Below are 15,370 nucleotides of genomic sequence, written 5' to 3'. Positions count from 1 at the left end.
CCTTAACAGGATTCACCTCAGTCAAGACAACTATCTCAGTCTTCACTGACCTCAACAAAACCAACAGGCAAGAAAATGTACAACAGTCCCTCACAGTTTAATTACTCTATCATTTATTAGTGAATATTAACGCAGCGAAGAGGGAACAGAGGCTCACAAACATTCTACAGTCTACAGTTTCACAAGACGTGTTGCAGGAAAAAAGTGGCAAAGCACAATAGCATCCTATGGTCTTGGTGGACGCATTCCCGGGGGAGGTGGACCTGGAAAATAGTGCAAAATTCCACAAGACCATTAACCAAAATGCACTTCCATATCCAGGGACCCATTGGTACCACTGAGCCCTTATACACCCACTCACCCCGAATCCCGGGTGGAGGGGGTCTCATTCCTGGAGGAGGCATGCCTATGGGTGTCCCTCGAGCAGGCGGAAGCCCAATTGGTGGGCCCATGGGTGGTCTCATACCAGGTGGAGGAGCCATAATGCCTAGAATAGAAAAACAACCAAAATAAAGACCACAGAAATATGAAGGAAATAAACTCATGACGGTACTGAAATAAATGGGCCCAGACACCAAATAGAGTTGACTGATTTCTCCGTGACTATTAACCATGTAAATCATCTGCAGTCCAAATGTTTCAACTAAAAGCCACTATCCACAAGGAGGAACCCAATCTAAGCTCCTAGTTAGGTACTGAGTCTGGGTCTTAATTCAGTATTGAGAGTATTTTAGGTAACTCTTCAGGATTCTAGATTCTCTTCGCAGACCCACACCTCTAAGAACTAAACTCTTGCTTCTTGTTCATCCGTTCCTTACCTGGAGGGGGGGTTGCCCGGCCCACAGGTGTGGGGGGAGTCCCCCGACCTGGTGGGTACTGAGTTGGGGCTCCAGCAATGCTTGCAGTGGCCGCAACAGCGGCTGCTGCCACAGTGCCTCGTCCCTGTGGAGTCATTACCTGAGAAGGATGGCCAGAGAGACAGTCCAGGTAAGGCACATCCTCACACCATTCAAACAGAGAAACCAAGTGGCGGATCACGGCCTATTCAAAAATCCCTCAGCAGCTGTGTCCATCTCCCACTGTTATCGTTTACCATCTCGGCACTCTGAATCCCCTTTTACTGAAGGTACCCCTATTATATCTATAGGCCTTTGCATTTTCTTGGCATTCACCAGTAGTGTGAGCTACTCCTACTAAGGTGGCTGTGTTCTACCTCTTCAGCATGCACCTGTCTCTGTCCGGTCCCCTCTACAGAACCTGATGCTCACACTGCAGCGTGCACTCAGGCTTTCCCATCCCCTCAGCCTCAGGCTCAGAGAACATCCTCCCCTGACATGAAACCTGCTGGTTTCCTCACCTGCTGGGAGGGTCCCCCAACCCCTCGGACAGGGCCTGCTAATCCTGCAGGAGCCTGTGGAATTGGAACATTAGCGGGTACTCCTCTGCCAGCAGCCCTGCCAACCCCAGGGCCTCCTGCAGCTCCCGCAAGTGGTACACGAGCAATGCCAGTCTGAAACCAGAAAAATAGCTTAAAATCAAATAATTTATCAAAGTTATCACTCGTCTTTAATCATCCCCTAAAAGATCATCTTCCTTTCCACCATTCCCTATGTCATCAACCTCCTATTAGCTCTGCACTCGGAGTAAGTGGATCGAGGCACCGTGGAGGCACCTGCAGCTGCAACGCATTGTTTTCAAATTGTGACGAAACATTTTATGACCCACAAGAGAGAAAATTGGCAAATCCACCCCTATTTCTGGTGTATGCAGCACCTGGAAATATTCCAAGAACACTTTATTCCCATATTCACAAGACAGAACTGATTGTCAGGCACACTTGACTAGACAAGGCCTCTTCCCTGTTCCTCTGTTCTGTTCTACTGAATTTTTCACATCTGTTGTTCTCCCCCATCAATGTTTATCCTGCTCTGTATCTTCCTTACATCTTTGGGGGGAGGTCCCTCCACAGTCATGGAAACCAAGTTCTCCCCACGCAGCAACACCAGACCCAAAACTCGCTTCTCTTCGCGCTCCGGCTGCTTTGCATTCTTTGGCCTACAAGTCAGAAGTACATTTTAGTAAGGTGCCCAGGGATTCCTCACACACTGAAGTATTCATAGATCATCATTTACCTGTTCAGTCAGTATTTCATGCCAAGATGCTCATGCCTAAACCATAGTGACAGAAAACACCCACACAACAGTGGCCTCCATTAACGTGGGAACGTTATTAAGCCACGAGGAATACCAAACGGTGGAGAAGTTTTAAGTAACAGACAGCTGTGATTTCCTGGCTTTACCACTTGACTGTACAACCATGGGAAATTAAAAAGCAACTTGAGCCCTGGCCAGTTTGGCTCAGCTGTTAAGAGCGTCGGCCCGCAAACCAGACAGAACTGGGTTCAGTTCCCAGTAAGGGCATGTATCTCAGTTGTAGCTTGTCCTGGGTCCCAGTTGGGATTGTGTGAGTGGCAATCTGTTGATGTGTCTCTCTCACATCAATGTTTCTCTCTCCCTCCCTATCTGAAGATAAATGCAAAAAAAAAGCAACTTGATTCTAGTTTCTTCTACTGTCAACAGGAACAAAACAAGGTGGGGACAAAAGTAGGTTTACAGTTGTTTACGTGGAAAAGAGAATAATTATGAAACAGTCAACTCAGTGGTTCTGAACTCACAACTGTAAACTACTTTTACCCACCCTGCATGCCCTTGTGCCATTAGGCTTCTCACATCTGGAATGTCCAGGCGTCATAAGCACCAAGACAGATGCTATGATTTCAATTCCAGACTGGAAGGAAGTAACCACGATATACCACATTCTGTGTCCTTGTTGTGGATATGCCACTCTGCTCGAGAGGGCTCCCCACCAGGGAGGTGGCTCCTGGAAAAATGCAATGGGGGTTAGGGGCGGTGTCCAAACCAACAGTGAACTTGATGGTGCAGACAAAACATGAGCCTTTTGCAAAGAGGCCGGCTGAACAAATTCAAAGTCTGGCTTGGTATTTCCTCGTCATATCCCAACGAGTCAACCATGGAGACCATCTGCTGTTCTTTTGATGCCGTCAGTCTGAATTAATGTCGCAGCAGAACATACTAAGAACATTTCCCTATTTCTTAAATAAATGCAAGTGACATAACATATAGTTCTAGTCCCAGTTCACGTTTTCATTTACAAAACATCAAATAGTGTGGATACCCCATTACTTGGGAGTATTATCCAATCTGGAGAAATCACTAGAAGATTGAACCACACCAGTCCAGCCATGTTTTCAACCTGAATGTCCTTCCCTGTGTTCTCAGTATCACTAATCTCCCAACATCCAACCCCAAGGGGTCTTACTTGATCTTCCTGAACTCATCACAATCGCAGAGGATCAAGTTCATATGCTTGTCAAAGGCCTTGAAGGTGCCAATGAAGATCCGGCCGTCCTGCAGGATGCACCGCATCCTGTAGTCGATGTGCTGCAGCATCTTGCTGCTCTTTCCTACCGTCTGGAAGAAGAAAGCGTTACTTGAGTGTCCACAGCTCCTTTCCAACCCTCCCCTCTCCTATGCCAAACCAGTCAGTTTCCCCAAACCCCTTGGTTTCAACCCCAACATTCTTTCTCCAATGCCTGCTCAAAATACTGGACCACACATGCACCCAGGGCTATTACACTCTACTTCCCAGAAACCCTATGTACTCTCCAATCATCCAGACTAATAGATTCCCAGTGCCTTCTTAATATCCCATCATTTAATCCCTGTGATTTCCCAATTCTACTCCCAAACTCCTCTCATACAGTACACTTGACACTGTAGATGATTTCTGTATTGATTCACATGTAAGATTACTCTTCAAGTGTTTTCCAAACTGTTTACCCATAGGACAACTGACACCATTCCTTCCCAGTAGTGAGTTCACGTGGTGACGTAGCTTCTCCAAAGATCCCATTACCTCTCTATAGATCAACTTTTATTTCTACCACTCAACTACCTCCCACTCTGGCCAAGCATTGTGTTGGGCCCTTGCAGTACTTCTCACCTCTCTGCTCCAACATAACATCTTACCATGATTGCTGTTCCACCAAATCCAATATCCAGTCAAGTTTCGGGATCCTTAAGACCTAAGGGAAGGCTACAGATAAAGGTATGACGCAGGTTCTGCTACAAACAATGCAAGCTGGGGCAGAAGCTTCAAACAGTGGGTGGAGCCTGCAGAGGAAAGCAGGGTCTAGCTGCACTGCGATACCCTTGGCATGAAAATCACTGTAACAGACATTAATCCACCAACTGCAGGTGCTCCCCATGCAAACTCCCTTTCCATTTCCTCTCACCTCAACTCCCAGTACAGGCACCTAGGATTGGTGACGCTTAGGTCTATGTGGTACACAATAGTCTGTGCAGCTAAATTAGTCAGTTTCAGGTGTCCAATACAGTGCTTCCACACCAGGTTGTTCCCTGTCGCCATGGAAACTAATCCTGCTATTGATTTCCTTTCTCTCTTCTTCCCCATCCACTTTTAAGTTTTTACACTAATTGTTAAATGTTTCAAAAATAAGCTTTTGTTTTCACTCAGAAAATCTTATTTCCTCTCACTGTCCTTATTCATAGTGCTTCGTGCTCTGGTCCCAAGTTCTTACTGAGTCGTCTCAATTTCACCAGTTTGATATCCTTCAATTTCTGAGTAATTCTGACTTAGTGAATACTTCTTAGCTGAAACACCTCAATGTTTTGAACCTCAATGTTCCTTCCCCTACTCTGCCCACCCAATTCCCTTTAATATAATGTCAGACAATCTTTCTTCCCCAAGAACCAAACCTGTATGTAACCCCTTTACAAATCTCGAAGGCTTATATGGATATATGGGCAACTTTCTCAGTAATCAAAGAAACATGCATTACGTTATCCTTTCCCTCAATAGACTAAACAGTTTCATATTAAGTTTGGCAATCAAATCTAGCCAAAATTGGTAAAGGGTCTTAAACTGCTAGTTATAATGATTAAGCGATTACTTTTGAAAGAGTAGTTGGCTTTATGAATAAAAGTATCCCAGTATCATAAACAAAGTCTGGTAAACATAGTCTAAAAAATTAATTCCTTAGACTATTTCCCCCACCTTTACTCTGTCAGATTCCTCAGAAGCATTTCCTGCAGGTCCCTGTCCTGTATTCCCCCACCCTGTGCTAAGACCACGTCATACCAGGGTCTCTCCACCATCTCTTCTCCCACCTATTCAAATGTATGTCTTAAGAGATGCACATCTGATACCCAGAATCTGTTCAAAGTTAAATCATGTGATGACCCAGTCCAATCAGCAAGCTGAAGCCCAAAATAAATGCAAGTTACTGACACAAACGTCGATGAGTCCATTCAAGGGCAGGATTCTCTAGAAAGCAGAGCCTGTGTGTACGTCCTTTGCCATTTCCATTTCTCCTTAATGAAACAGACTTAAAATTTAGGAATCATTCTCTCTTGTCTCTAAATTTTAGCTCACCGTAATATAACACCCATGTAAAAGACATCACTATGGAGAATGATCGACTCGACCTCAACAGAGAACAAAACGCTCCTGGAAAAAAAGGACAAGAGGAGCGATGACATCACACTGATACCTCAGTACTTCCACTAGATACCGTTCCATCAGAGGCACACAGCAAATTGATGATCCCATGTCCCTGCCTCAAAAGTCCCAGGGATCCCCTTACAGAATTTCTCAAAACTCTTTCAAATGATTAAAATGCATGATAATGCTTCTTTAAGCTGAAAGAACTAGGTCAGAGGTTTGGCCATGACACATAACTCAGGAGACAGCATATGGAATAATGGTAGTAAGAGTGGCTCACCCTAACCTAGTACAAGAGACCCTTCACCAAAAATGTGCAAGACTTTAACAAGTAACAGGAGAAAAAAATAAATGGAAAATACTGCTCACAAATGAATGCCAGGTAAAACTACAAAACTTTTCCTTTTTTTGGATCTCGTTCTTCATCAAAAATCTTATTAATCAATATCCTAAGGTGGTGGTGACAAAGTAGCACTCCAGTAATTTCTGACGGCAGTCAGCAGGGCTTAGGATGCTGTCAGAAAGTCATGTAACAAACGTTTATGCCCTGCTAATATTCATGCCCTTCAGAGCACAAATGGACCCTAACCTTAATTTAAGGTGCTAAATCTACCTTAAAAATATAGAACTGATTTTATTCACAGAATAACAAACTAGGGGGGAAAAAAACACAAATACATGAGAAATGTAAATCATAAAGGAACTATCATTTATTCATTATAAATGATAATTATGACCATGTAATAAAATGAACATTAATGATATACATTTAAATAAATAAAAATAGTTTAAAAGCAAGATTCCAGAGCAAATGGGAAAAATAAATTTCAACCTCATGCTATGGTTGAAACATGGGCATAAAAAGTTTTTGGTTTATTTTTCCATCTTATTGGGTACCACTCATATGCTTTAGATTAATAACAAAAAAAAAGAAAACATCAATTGTTAGCATTTCTTTAAAAAGTACCCACACTTGCCTTTAACATGAATCTTGGACCTGTCCCTCTCACACCAACACTCCCAGGTCCTCTCCCCTGCAATGCCTCTTTCCTACCTGCTCCTTCTCTAACCCATTTCTTGAGCACCTGCTGCATTACCCACTACACACACAGGTTCCACCTGGTGGTGTCATGTTTGCAGGTGGTTTCCTGAACAGAGATCAGTATGTCCTTTCACAAGGTGACACGTAGATTCTTTCTGCCCTTCAACCTGCACTTGCAGAGCCAGTGCACCCACAGACCACATGCAAATTCATGGGTGTGGTTGCCCACCAGGAACTTTGATTCTTTACCACTCCTGTCCTAAATCTCAGCACCAGTAATGTTTAGATAAAGGTAGAATTTGAGAATCAGAGAATTAAGAGAGTCCTGTGTGCAGATTATAAGACATGATTTTAAATCGTATACTTAGGAACTTATGAGTGTATGACCTGCACAGAAGAGCCAAAAAACTTTTTTTAAAAAACACATATGTGGCCCTAACCTGTTTGGCTCATAGGTTAGTGTGTCAGCCACGGACCAATGAGTAGGTTGATTCTGGGCAAGGGCAGATACCTCGGTTGCAATTAGTCCCCAGCTCTGGTCGGGTCATGAGGGCAGCAACCAGTTGATGTGACTATCACATCAATGTTTCTCTCTGTCTCTCTCTCTCTCTCTTCCTCTATTTGATGATAATTAGTAAGTGTCCGAGCGAGGAATACAACACACACACAATTGTATACACTTAGGCATTTAAGAACGCCCTTTCTCTGGAGATAGAAACAATGATCAGATTCCATTGTCTAAAATTAATTCCACTGTCTTATGATTAAGTTCAGGCAATCAGAGAATGCTGGGTAAAGAATTTAACAGGAGATGGTTTTCCTAAAAACTTTTTTGCTTCAAAACTTGAAATCGTGACCATGAACAGGACTAATCAATTTGACTTGAGGAATAATATTTAAAGAAATAAAATCTAGATGGTAACTCACCTGTAAACCCCCTTTCACCTGTCTCATTTTCTAAAAAACATATTAAACTCTTTGCATTGAAGTCATTTCAATCTTAAAATTTAAAGTCACAAAGAAAAAACAAAGAATTAAATCAGAATTAAAAATATGAATGGCTTTTCCTTTAAAATGCAAGCAATCAACATAAACAGACTGCAAATAAATCGACAGCACATTGAAAATCATAGATAATGTCTTTATTACATTGTCACCTGATTGAAATACATTGGTTAAAACAAAAAAGTGAGAAAAATGCAAATCAAAAAAGAAGTAAATAAGCATGGAATAATATTTAGCTTTTTACTTGCTAATGAATGTGATGTGTACTTGTAATTCGGAGAGCATAAGTTAGAATAACTGATGCAGTTCAAAAGTGCATTGTAACTTGTACTCCATTTTTTCACAGCAGTGAAGACCAATATATTTTGTATATAATTTGGAAAATATTTCTTGGTTCAATTTATGTGCACATCTGTGTATCTATCTGAAATGATCCTGTTTTGTGCAAAACAATTTACTTAATGATAATCAAGCTATTAGTAGAAAATAATATCAAGTCTCTCAAAAAATAATTCTAAAACATTCATTAGCAAGATATTCAGCAGCCATTTATAATGACTTTTTTCATATAACGTTAAGTTGAAAATCAATACATATTAAATATGAAAACTACCTAAAAAAGCATGCATCACGACAAAATGGACAGGAACACAAGAATGTCAGTGCAAGAACACTAATGTCCTGCTTTCACTTGAAGTTTCCTGAAAATTACTTATTTTATGAAGCTTTTATAGAAAAAAATGAATGTATCCTACATAGTTAAGTGACCTCCAAACACCCTATTCTTGAAGGACATCTTTATTCCTGACCATGACTTGATCAGCTCAAACCTGGTTTTTATTGGCCTCGGCTACCTGGGACGTTCCAAGACGGCCTTAGCCCCCTCTTGGAGTCTCAGCTAGGAAAGCCTGCCTCAGCTCCGCCTGGAAGTCCACCACAGGTACGTGCTGCTGCTGAGACCGCCTCGCGTACTGCTGACACCTGCGACAAGAGGAGAGCAGGTATCAAGGAAGAGACAGTGACCTGTGTCGCTAATAATGAGAGAACAATTAGATACCCTACATTTAAAGGGAGCCTCGTTTAGTCATTGGACAAGTAGGCTACACATAAGAGGCAAGATTAAATCATCTGTCCACAATGACATGGCCTAGGATCAATGGCTGTAACAAAATGTATCAAATGGGACAGAATCTTCATCCATTCACAAAGTTGCCCCCAAGAGACATTACCCCCAATACCTCTTCCACAGTAACTATCTCAAAGTTATCTCCAGAGATTTGGGGTGATTTAAATAGTTATTGATTTTGTGAGGAAGGGTGAAAAACATTTATCAGCTGCCTCCTGCATGCCCCATACTGGGGAATGGAGCCCACAATCTGTGACCTTACTGGGAATTGGCACAGGGACCTCTCCATCCTTGTGATGAGGCTCAACAGACTGAACCACACCAGGTAGGTGGGCATGTGGCACTTTTAAAATCTCTGAAGTCACAAAAGGTTACAGAGGAAAAAAGACATTACCATATAAAGAAAATAGGCAAATACAATTTGTAAAATACTCCTTTTGAAAGTAATTTCTAATATTAAAATATAGTAAAAGAAAAAATATTAAACACAACTAAGGCAATCATGGAACAACTTGGAAATCTTTAGCCTTACCAAATATTTAAAACATGCAAATATATTTTAAGTCTTCATATAATGATCTAGTAACAAAAATAAAACAGCGTTTTTTTATAATTCTTTAAAATGCTTTTAGATTTTAGGGACTAAAATGCAAATACGTTACTAACAAAGTTTCAGATTGTCGATAAGCTAAGAAATAAAACTAAAGCTGATGATACGACTGAAGTCATTCCACCACCCATACTCTATGATTTTTAAAATAAGGGGTTTTCCATGCACTGACACTGTAGAACCCAAAGCAGAGTTGCAGAAGAAATCTCCTGTACATATACAAATCACCAACACCCCGCCCCTGCTGTGCTGGGGTGTGAGTGGTGCAGGTGCAGCAAGGCTCTAAGGATGCACAGGAGAGGGTCCTTGTGAAAGAACCAGCCGGGATCCAGGGGCCTGAGCATTGTTTCTGGGGACAGAGGAGTAGACTGAAGATTCAATGTATACTCAATATGTATCAGGTCATTAAAAACATGTTCAGGAAATTAGTTTTTAATTAAAATCTCTTCTAAAATCCTAAATGTAATAATGTATGTAACAACCGTATATATCCTAAACAGAAAAAAATGTATGTTTCAAATTTTAACTGGATAAAGGCACTAAACAAAAGCAAAAATGTAAACATTGCAGAGCAAGGCAAGAATCCACAACATCCCTTCAATGTACAGGACATCCTACAAGCAAAGGAAAACTTATTTACCATAAATAATAAAGCATATAATTTCAATGTAAATTGAAAAACAAAATTTTATAAAGATATGACCCACCTAACCCATGTATGGAAAAAGAACACACATCTTATCAAATGTTCTTAGGAGCCGTAATCAAAGAGAATCGCGGGTGCAGCGCCCGCGCACTCACTCGCGGTTGCTCAGGGAGGCCGTCCTCCTGCGCTTCACCTGCACTTCCACCTCGGGCACGTGCTGCTCCGTGGTCCGTCTCAAGTGCAAGCGGTCCCTGGGGCAGAGAGAGGTATTTAATGCAAAAGCTTATGAAAACCACGTACCTACGGTATCACGCAGCGTGGAGTGATCAGTGTCCACGATCTCACGTAACAAAGTACAGGGTACATGTCACGTACATCGCAATAAAACGGGGAAACAAGGCACGTTAAACATCAGCAGGTCTTGTCCTATAGTCAGATCCTATCCTAACAACCCACTTTTTTTCCTGTTGGAAGTCCCTTTACATCCGAAAACCTAGGGGAAAATACCAAAATTCAGCAAAAAGAACAAATTCTCGTCTTAAGCACCAGAAAAAAATAGCCAATTTGACTCGAAAACACTTTCCTTACACATATCCTGATGTACAGTAGAAAATGCATGAACTGTAAATGACAAACGTCCACTTAGACTCTCCCCCTGCAAACGCGGTCTCAGGACCCGCGAAACAAAGGCGGACAAAGGCGCAGCGCAGGCCGGCCGCGGCCGCCATGTTAGGCCCGCAGCGCGCTCACAAAATGGCCGCCCAGCGCCTGGCGCCAGACCTGCCACGTGGCCCTGCCTGGGGCCCAGGCTCCGCTCGTCCGCCCGGAACCTGAACGATGCCCCGTCAGCCAGCGCGGACCGACAGCACTTTGCGAAATTCAAAAGCAGCCGACTCCCAATTCCGCGAGCCCTGGCGTTTTAAGTTCTTGTTAGCTTAGGCAAAGCAAACCAGACAAAGCGTTCGCCCTTATCCCTCCAAAACTCAAAGCTTTCACGTTGTGGTCAAAGAAAAGCCAAGATCATTTTTAAACGTTACATATGTGTATCACATCTTGTAAGAAATGATTCCTCCTTATATATACCTGAATCTCCTAAGTTGAATTAAATTCGTTAACTGGACTTCACCAAAAGAAAAAAAAAGCCTTTGCTTCGGAGAACACTGTTAATACAGTGACAGAGCGACCAGCAGAACGGGAGTGACCACTAGCAACACAGCCGATGAAAACCTGGCATCCAGCTTGTCAAGTACTCCTACAACTCAGTAAAAACATAAAACTCAATATAAAAAGGGTAAAGGCCGTGCAGACTCTTCCTAGAAACTGTACAAATTTCGATCAGCACAAAAAGGAGCACAGCACCCTCATCGGAAAATGCAAATCGAAGACGGAACCAACCACTTCACACCTCAGGCGGCGGAAGTGGAAGCGCCCGCGGGCGGAGGCCGCCTCCCGCTCTCCCCGCGACGTTCATTGGTCCGCTCAACACGCAGCGTGGAAACCACAGCGCGCGCGCGAAGGGCCGCGCAGCGTTGCCCACCATGGCCCCCAAGTGCAGATGCCGAGGGGAGGCAACGACGCCCCAGCAGAGCGGGGTGCGGCACCTCCACACGACGGGATGTCCTCTGCCATCAGGGGCTGATTCACACACGTTTCATAATACAGGGTGGACAAGAGTACGTTTACAGTCAGAATACAAATTAATAATTGAATACAAGACTAAACCTTCGTGTGCGCGCAACTGTAAGCCAACGTTTGCCAACCCCACCTGCACATCGACACGTATCAATTTGGCGATCCTGAAACACGTTCTAAGGACACACACAGGCGTTTTATAATCTTCCTTAGCTGCATTCCCTACCCAGAAACTAACATTTCAGAAAATTATGCATTTAAGAGGAAAAAATGCTAGCGTTTCAAAAATCAATTTTGAAAACTTTATCTGGCAATACACTGAACCGCAAAGTGGTAAGATCTCACATCGGTTCTCCTAATTCTCCTATAGTACCAAACTTTAAAAATCCTTTAAATGAAGTTTTTGACTACTAAACTCTCAAAAATGAACATTTAAAATGAAAACAAGGACAGGGAACCACTCCCAGTCGGCAGATTTCCCCACAAACACGAGATCAGTCCGTTCGAGAACAGACCCGCGGGCGCAGGGCGTCCTGGGCGCCACGCGCTGCTGCAGACAAAGGGCGGCCGTGGCGCGAACAAAGCGGGCTGGCGCCAAAGCCCGCGCCGACGCGCGACAAACTGCAGAAACCAGGCAATGTCTTCCTTAAACCGCAATCCTGGAGTCCCTCACGTGCTCTGCTTCTGGTGAAGCACCGGAGGGGTCCTGCCGCCCCTGTACAAAGCCCTGGCCCGCAGCCAGCTCGGCCTCCAGGCCCCACCACGCGGTGCCTGGGCCTCGCTCAAGGCTGCAAGATGGCGGACCAGGCTCCCTCCCTTGTCCTCCAGGGCCACGTGGTCAGCAGGCACCCCGTGTGGAAGCAGGGTCCTCGTCCAGACAGACAATAGCGCACATCGTCGGTATCACGAGGTTCCAGACACACTTCTGGAAAACCACTCTAGAACAAAGGTTTTCATGCTTTGGGGTTTATGTTTTCGTAACTACATTCCAACTTGGCACAGCCAGACTTACTGGGTATGACGGAGGAGACAAGGGGAAAAAAAAAAAGGCAGGAACATCAAAATTCTGTTAGAAAAAATAAAACCCTTAAACATTCCCACCCAAGTCAAAGCAGAATACACAAGTTGCTTTGTTCAATAGTCTTTCGCATCAAGTTTTCATAGTGCCTCCAACTTCGAAAACGAATGACCAAAAGCAGTAATTTAAAAAATCCCATGTACACCCACCCAACAGACCTGTAACATTCTCTCTACTTTTTAGTCTCTCCTCTGCTGTTGTCCTTGAGCCCGGATTCCTATTTAATAAACCCGGTTTAATAAAACGGTCCATAAAGGTGACGTCATAAGAACATCCAACGATTAAGAAATGAGAGAGGCTCGTCAAGGTGACACAATTGTGGAATTACAAATCCGCAAAGTGGGAATAACGGTTCCAAGGAAGGGCCCTGGTATGAGGGATCACTGAATCCACTTTGATTGTCGAGAACAATGAGACTGCTCCTTGTGCAAACCCAGCACAACATAAAACGCAATTCAAAAGGCGGCCTTTATGGGGTGTCTGAAAACATTTAAAACCCGCTGCACCAAGGACGGAGGCTGCCTTACCTTCCTGGGCCTCCCGGCCCTCACCTCGCCGTTCAAGCCGCCCTTCCAAGCTGGCTCGGAATGCAAACCCGACTCCTCACCTCCTCCCCGCACTGCGGCAGTGGGAAAGGGGCGGCCACGCGGCAAAGGCTCGACCATCGCATGGCTGTCCTGCTCTCCCCTCCTCCCACCGCCACTGCGAAGCAGGGAGAGGCAACCGTGCAGGCAGTGACCACACAAACCTCCTGCCCTGCAGCTCGCCCCCCCTGGGGCCCCAGGCGCCTGCGCACCCCGCAGCCTCTGCCACTGCGGCACTTTTGGGAGGGGTCAGCCGCCCCCGCTGGCCCGCCCCCTCCGCTCCGCACTGCGCGAGGGGCGGTGCAGCTGCAGGTTCCCGCCGCGGCGCCGCCCCTCCCCCACTGCGGCAGGGCTGCGAGGGGCGGCGGTCCCCTCCCGAGGTACCCACAGCGCCTGCGTGCCCCGCACCTCTGCGGCAGCCGCCATCTTGGGGGCGCCGCACAAAAGCCAGGGTGCGCCTCGGCCGCCTCCCCACGCCCAAAGGCCGGCCTGGCCAAGGCGCGCTCCGTGGCGCCGCATCCGCCGCTGGGCACCCCTCACGACTCGCACAGCCAGTTCCACACTCCGCGTCCCCGGCCTCACGCCGCAGGAAGGGTCCAGGAGCCAAACACAAGCACGGGGACCTTTCTACCCTCTCCCCGCCATCCCTTCAGCGGAGAAAGGCGCCCAGAACCGCCACAACACGCAAAGTCTCGACTGTCCCCCACCCCGACCCCCGGACCTGCTTTGTGCTCACTCAGGTCACGGTCCCCACACCACGGCTGAATCCGCCACGGATGCGCGCTCGGCTCGCTCCGCTGCTCCCTCAGCAAACCACCACGCCCATGGGCTCCCCCGACCGCACACGCACAACCCCCGCACACCCACAACCCCCACGCTACCCCGGCCCCAAAGCCGCCACCTGCGCTGCAGCCCGCTTCCTGCTCCCACCTCGGTCACCGCGGTCCCCTGACCGCCAAACCACTGGCGCGGTGCCCCTGTCGACCACGACCATTGTTAACACCCACGCTCCGCCCCCTCACACCACCATGGTCACCCCACTCCCCAGCCCCTTCCCCGCCCCTTCCCCGCCCCGCCCCCACCCGCCGCTCGGCCACCAGTCTCCCCCACCATGGCCTCGAGGACAAAGGCCGCCTTGGAAAAGACCCTTGGGGAGACATCAGGACGTGGAGCCTGGGGTGCCGTCCGAGAACGCGCAACCCAGCCCAGCGCTCCAAAGGGTCCCACCACGCGCTCCTCCGCAATCAAGGCCCTCAGGTCGTGGGTTTCCCACGTCCACGGCGGTCTCTGGGTTCTGCAGCCGTGGCGCACCACACCTAAACGGCTGCTCCCTGCGCACCCCGGAGGAAGATGCCGCACGGCTGACCTGGCCCGCTCCATCGCGCCGCTGGCCGCCCCTCAGGTCCCCACGTCTGGCATCGCCGGCGGCCACTCGACTCTGCACCGCGCTCGCAGCCGCAGTGCCCACCAGTCGCACTGGTTCCGTCCGCGCATGCACCACATCCCGCGCCTCCGGCCTCCGCGCATGCGCGGCATCTTGCCGCAGTGCCGCGTTCCTGCCGCAGTGCGGGGCGCCTGCGCCTTCCCAGCTGGGATAACGGGGACATGCTCTGTGCCAGTCCTCACGGCGCCCCGGGTTAATGGCAACGTCGCCCTATTTTAAAGTGCGTGTAAAACGTTCAGGGACTCATTCTTGCTTCCCAGCAAACATTTGCAGGCAACCCTGATTCACAGTCACGCACCCTGTCTTCCTATAGGCCTGCCAGGGCTGCAGGTTTGAACACAGTAACACGGATGCAAAACCACATCGATGCAAATCTAACTGAAAAGATACTGCGTTGTTCAAATCTGATGGGACTTTCCCCCCACTTTCCCTACTTTCTACATTTTTTACTTGTGAAACCTATGCCAGGACAATCAATGTAATTAAACACTCCAATACAGAATGAATAGATCAGTAAATAGGCAACTGTATTCATTTCTTGTTTTTTAAAAAAAAAACAAACTTGGATCCCTACATAAAACGAGAGCCTTTACTTGAATACATGTACATCTTTACCAATAATCAATGATATCTGGACTGGGATAAATAGCACTTTTCAT

At 46.4% G+C, this 15,370-nt stretch overlaps 2 protein-coding genes across 7 annotated transcripts; both read right to left on the bottom strand.

The window, feature by feature from the left end:
* Window positions 1–96: 96 nt before the first annotated feature.
* On the bottom strand, window positions 97–5,534 carry SNRPN (small nuclear ribonucleoprotein polypeptide N). 2 transcript variants are annotated; one of them, XM_036277989.1, is made up of 8 exons: window positions 5,476–5,534; window positions 4,050–4,105; window positions 3,340–3,491; window positions 1,944–2,055; window positions 1,358–1,510; window positions 819–957; window positions 362–487; window positions 98–263 (listed from the first exon to the last, which is right to left on the bottom strand). In XM_036277989.1, the coding sequence occupies exons 2-8, from the start codon at window positions 4,050–4,052 to the stop codon at window positions 226–228; spliced, it is 723 nt and encodes a 240-aa protein (XP_036133882.1). In that variant the 5' UTR covers window positions 4,053–4,105; window positions 5,476–5,534; the 3' UTR covers window positions 98–225. The 2 variants fall into 2 exon arrangements, with proteins under 2 accessions (XP_036133881.1, XP_036133882.1); XM_036277988.1 differs by lacking the exon at window positions 5,476–5,534 and having other exon boundaries at window positions 97–263; window positions 4,050–4,193.
* On the bottom strand, window positions 4,050–14,740 carry SNURF (SNRPN upstream reading frame). Of its 5 annotated transcripts, none has more exons than XM_036277994.1 (4): window positions 14,634–14,740; window positions 10,129–10,224; window positions 8,446–8,572; window positions 4,050–4,105 (listed from the first exon to the last, which is right to left on the bottom strand). In XM_036277994.1, the coding sequence occupies exons 1-3, from the start codon at window positions 14,645–14,647 to the stop codon at window positions 8,467–8,469; spliced, it is 216 nt and encodes a 71-aa protein (XP_036133887.1). In that variant the 5' UTR covers window positions 14,648–14,740; the 3' UTR covers window positions 4,050–4,105; window positions 8,446–8,466. The 5 variants fall into 5 exon arrangements, with proteins under 5 accessions (XP_036133887.1, XP_036133885.1, XP_036133886.1 ...); XM_036277992.1 differs by having other exon boundaries at window positions 4,056–4,116; XM_036277993.1 differs by having other exon boundaries at window positions 4,089–4,105; window positions 8,422–8,572.
* Between the last annotated feature and the right edge of the window lie 630 nt (window positions 14,741–15,370).

Source organism: Molossus molossus, unplaced genomic scaffold (assembly GCF_014108415.1).
Source record: "Molossus molossus isolate mMolMol1 unplaced genomic scaffold, mMolMol1.p scaffold_m16_p_24, whole genome shotgun sequence".
Classification (NCBI taxonomy): domain Eukaryota; kingdom Metazoa; phylum Chordata; class Mammalia; order Chiroptera; family Molossidae; genus Molossus; species Molossus molossus.
This window is presented reverse-complemented; position numbering and strand designations above follow the sequence as displayed.

Bases quoted from the DNA above. Each gene is read 5' to 3' on its own strand.
- SNURF (XM_036277994.1), bottom strand. The intron at 8,573-10,128 runs GTGAGTGCGCGG...CTCTTGTCGCAG, and splicing joins GCCTCCCTGAGCAACCGCGA to GTGTCAGCAGTACGCGAGGC.
- SNRPN (XM_036277989.1), bottom strand. The intron at 958-1,357 runs GTGAGGAAACCA...CATCCTTCTCAG, and splicing joins TTGGGGGACCCTCCCAGCAG to GTAATGACTCCACAGGGACG. The intron at 264-361 runs GTGAGTGGGTGT...ACTATTTTCCAG, and splicing joins CCCTCCACCCGGGATTCGGG to GTCCACCTCCCCCGGGAATG.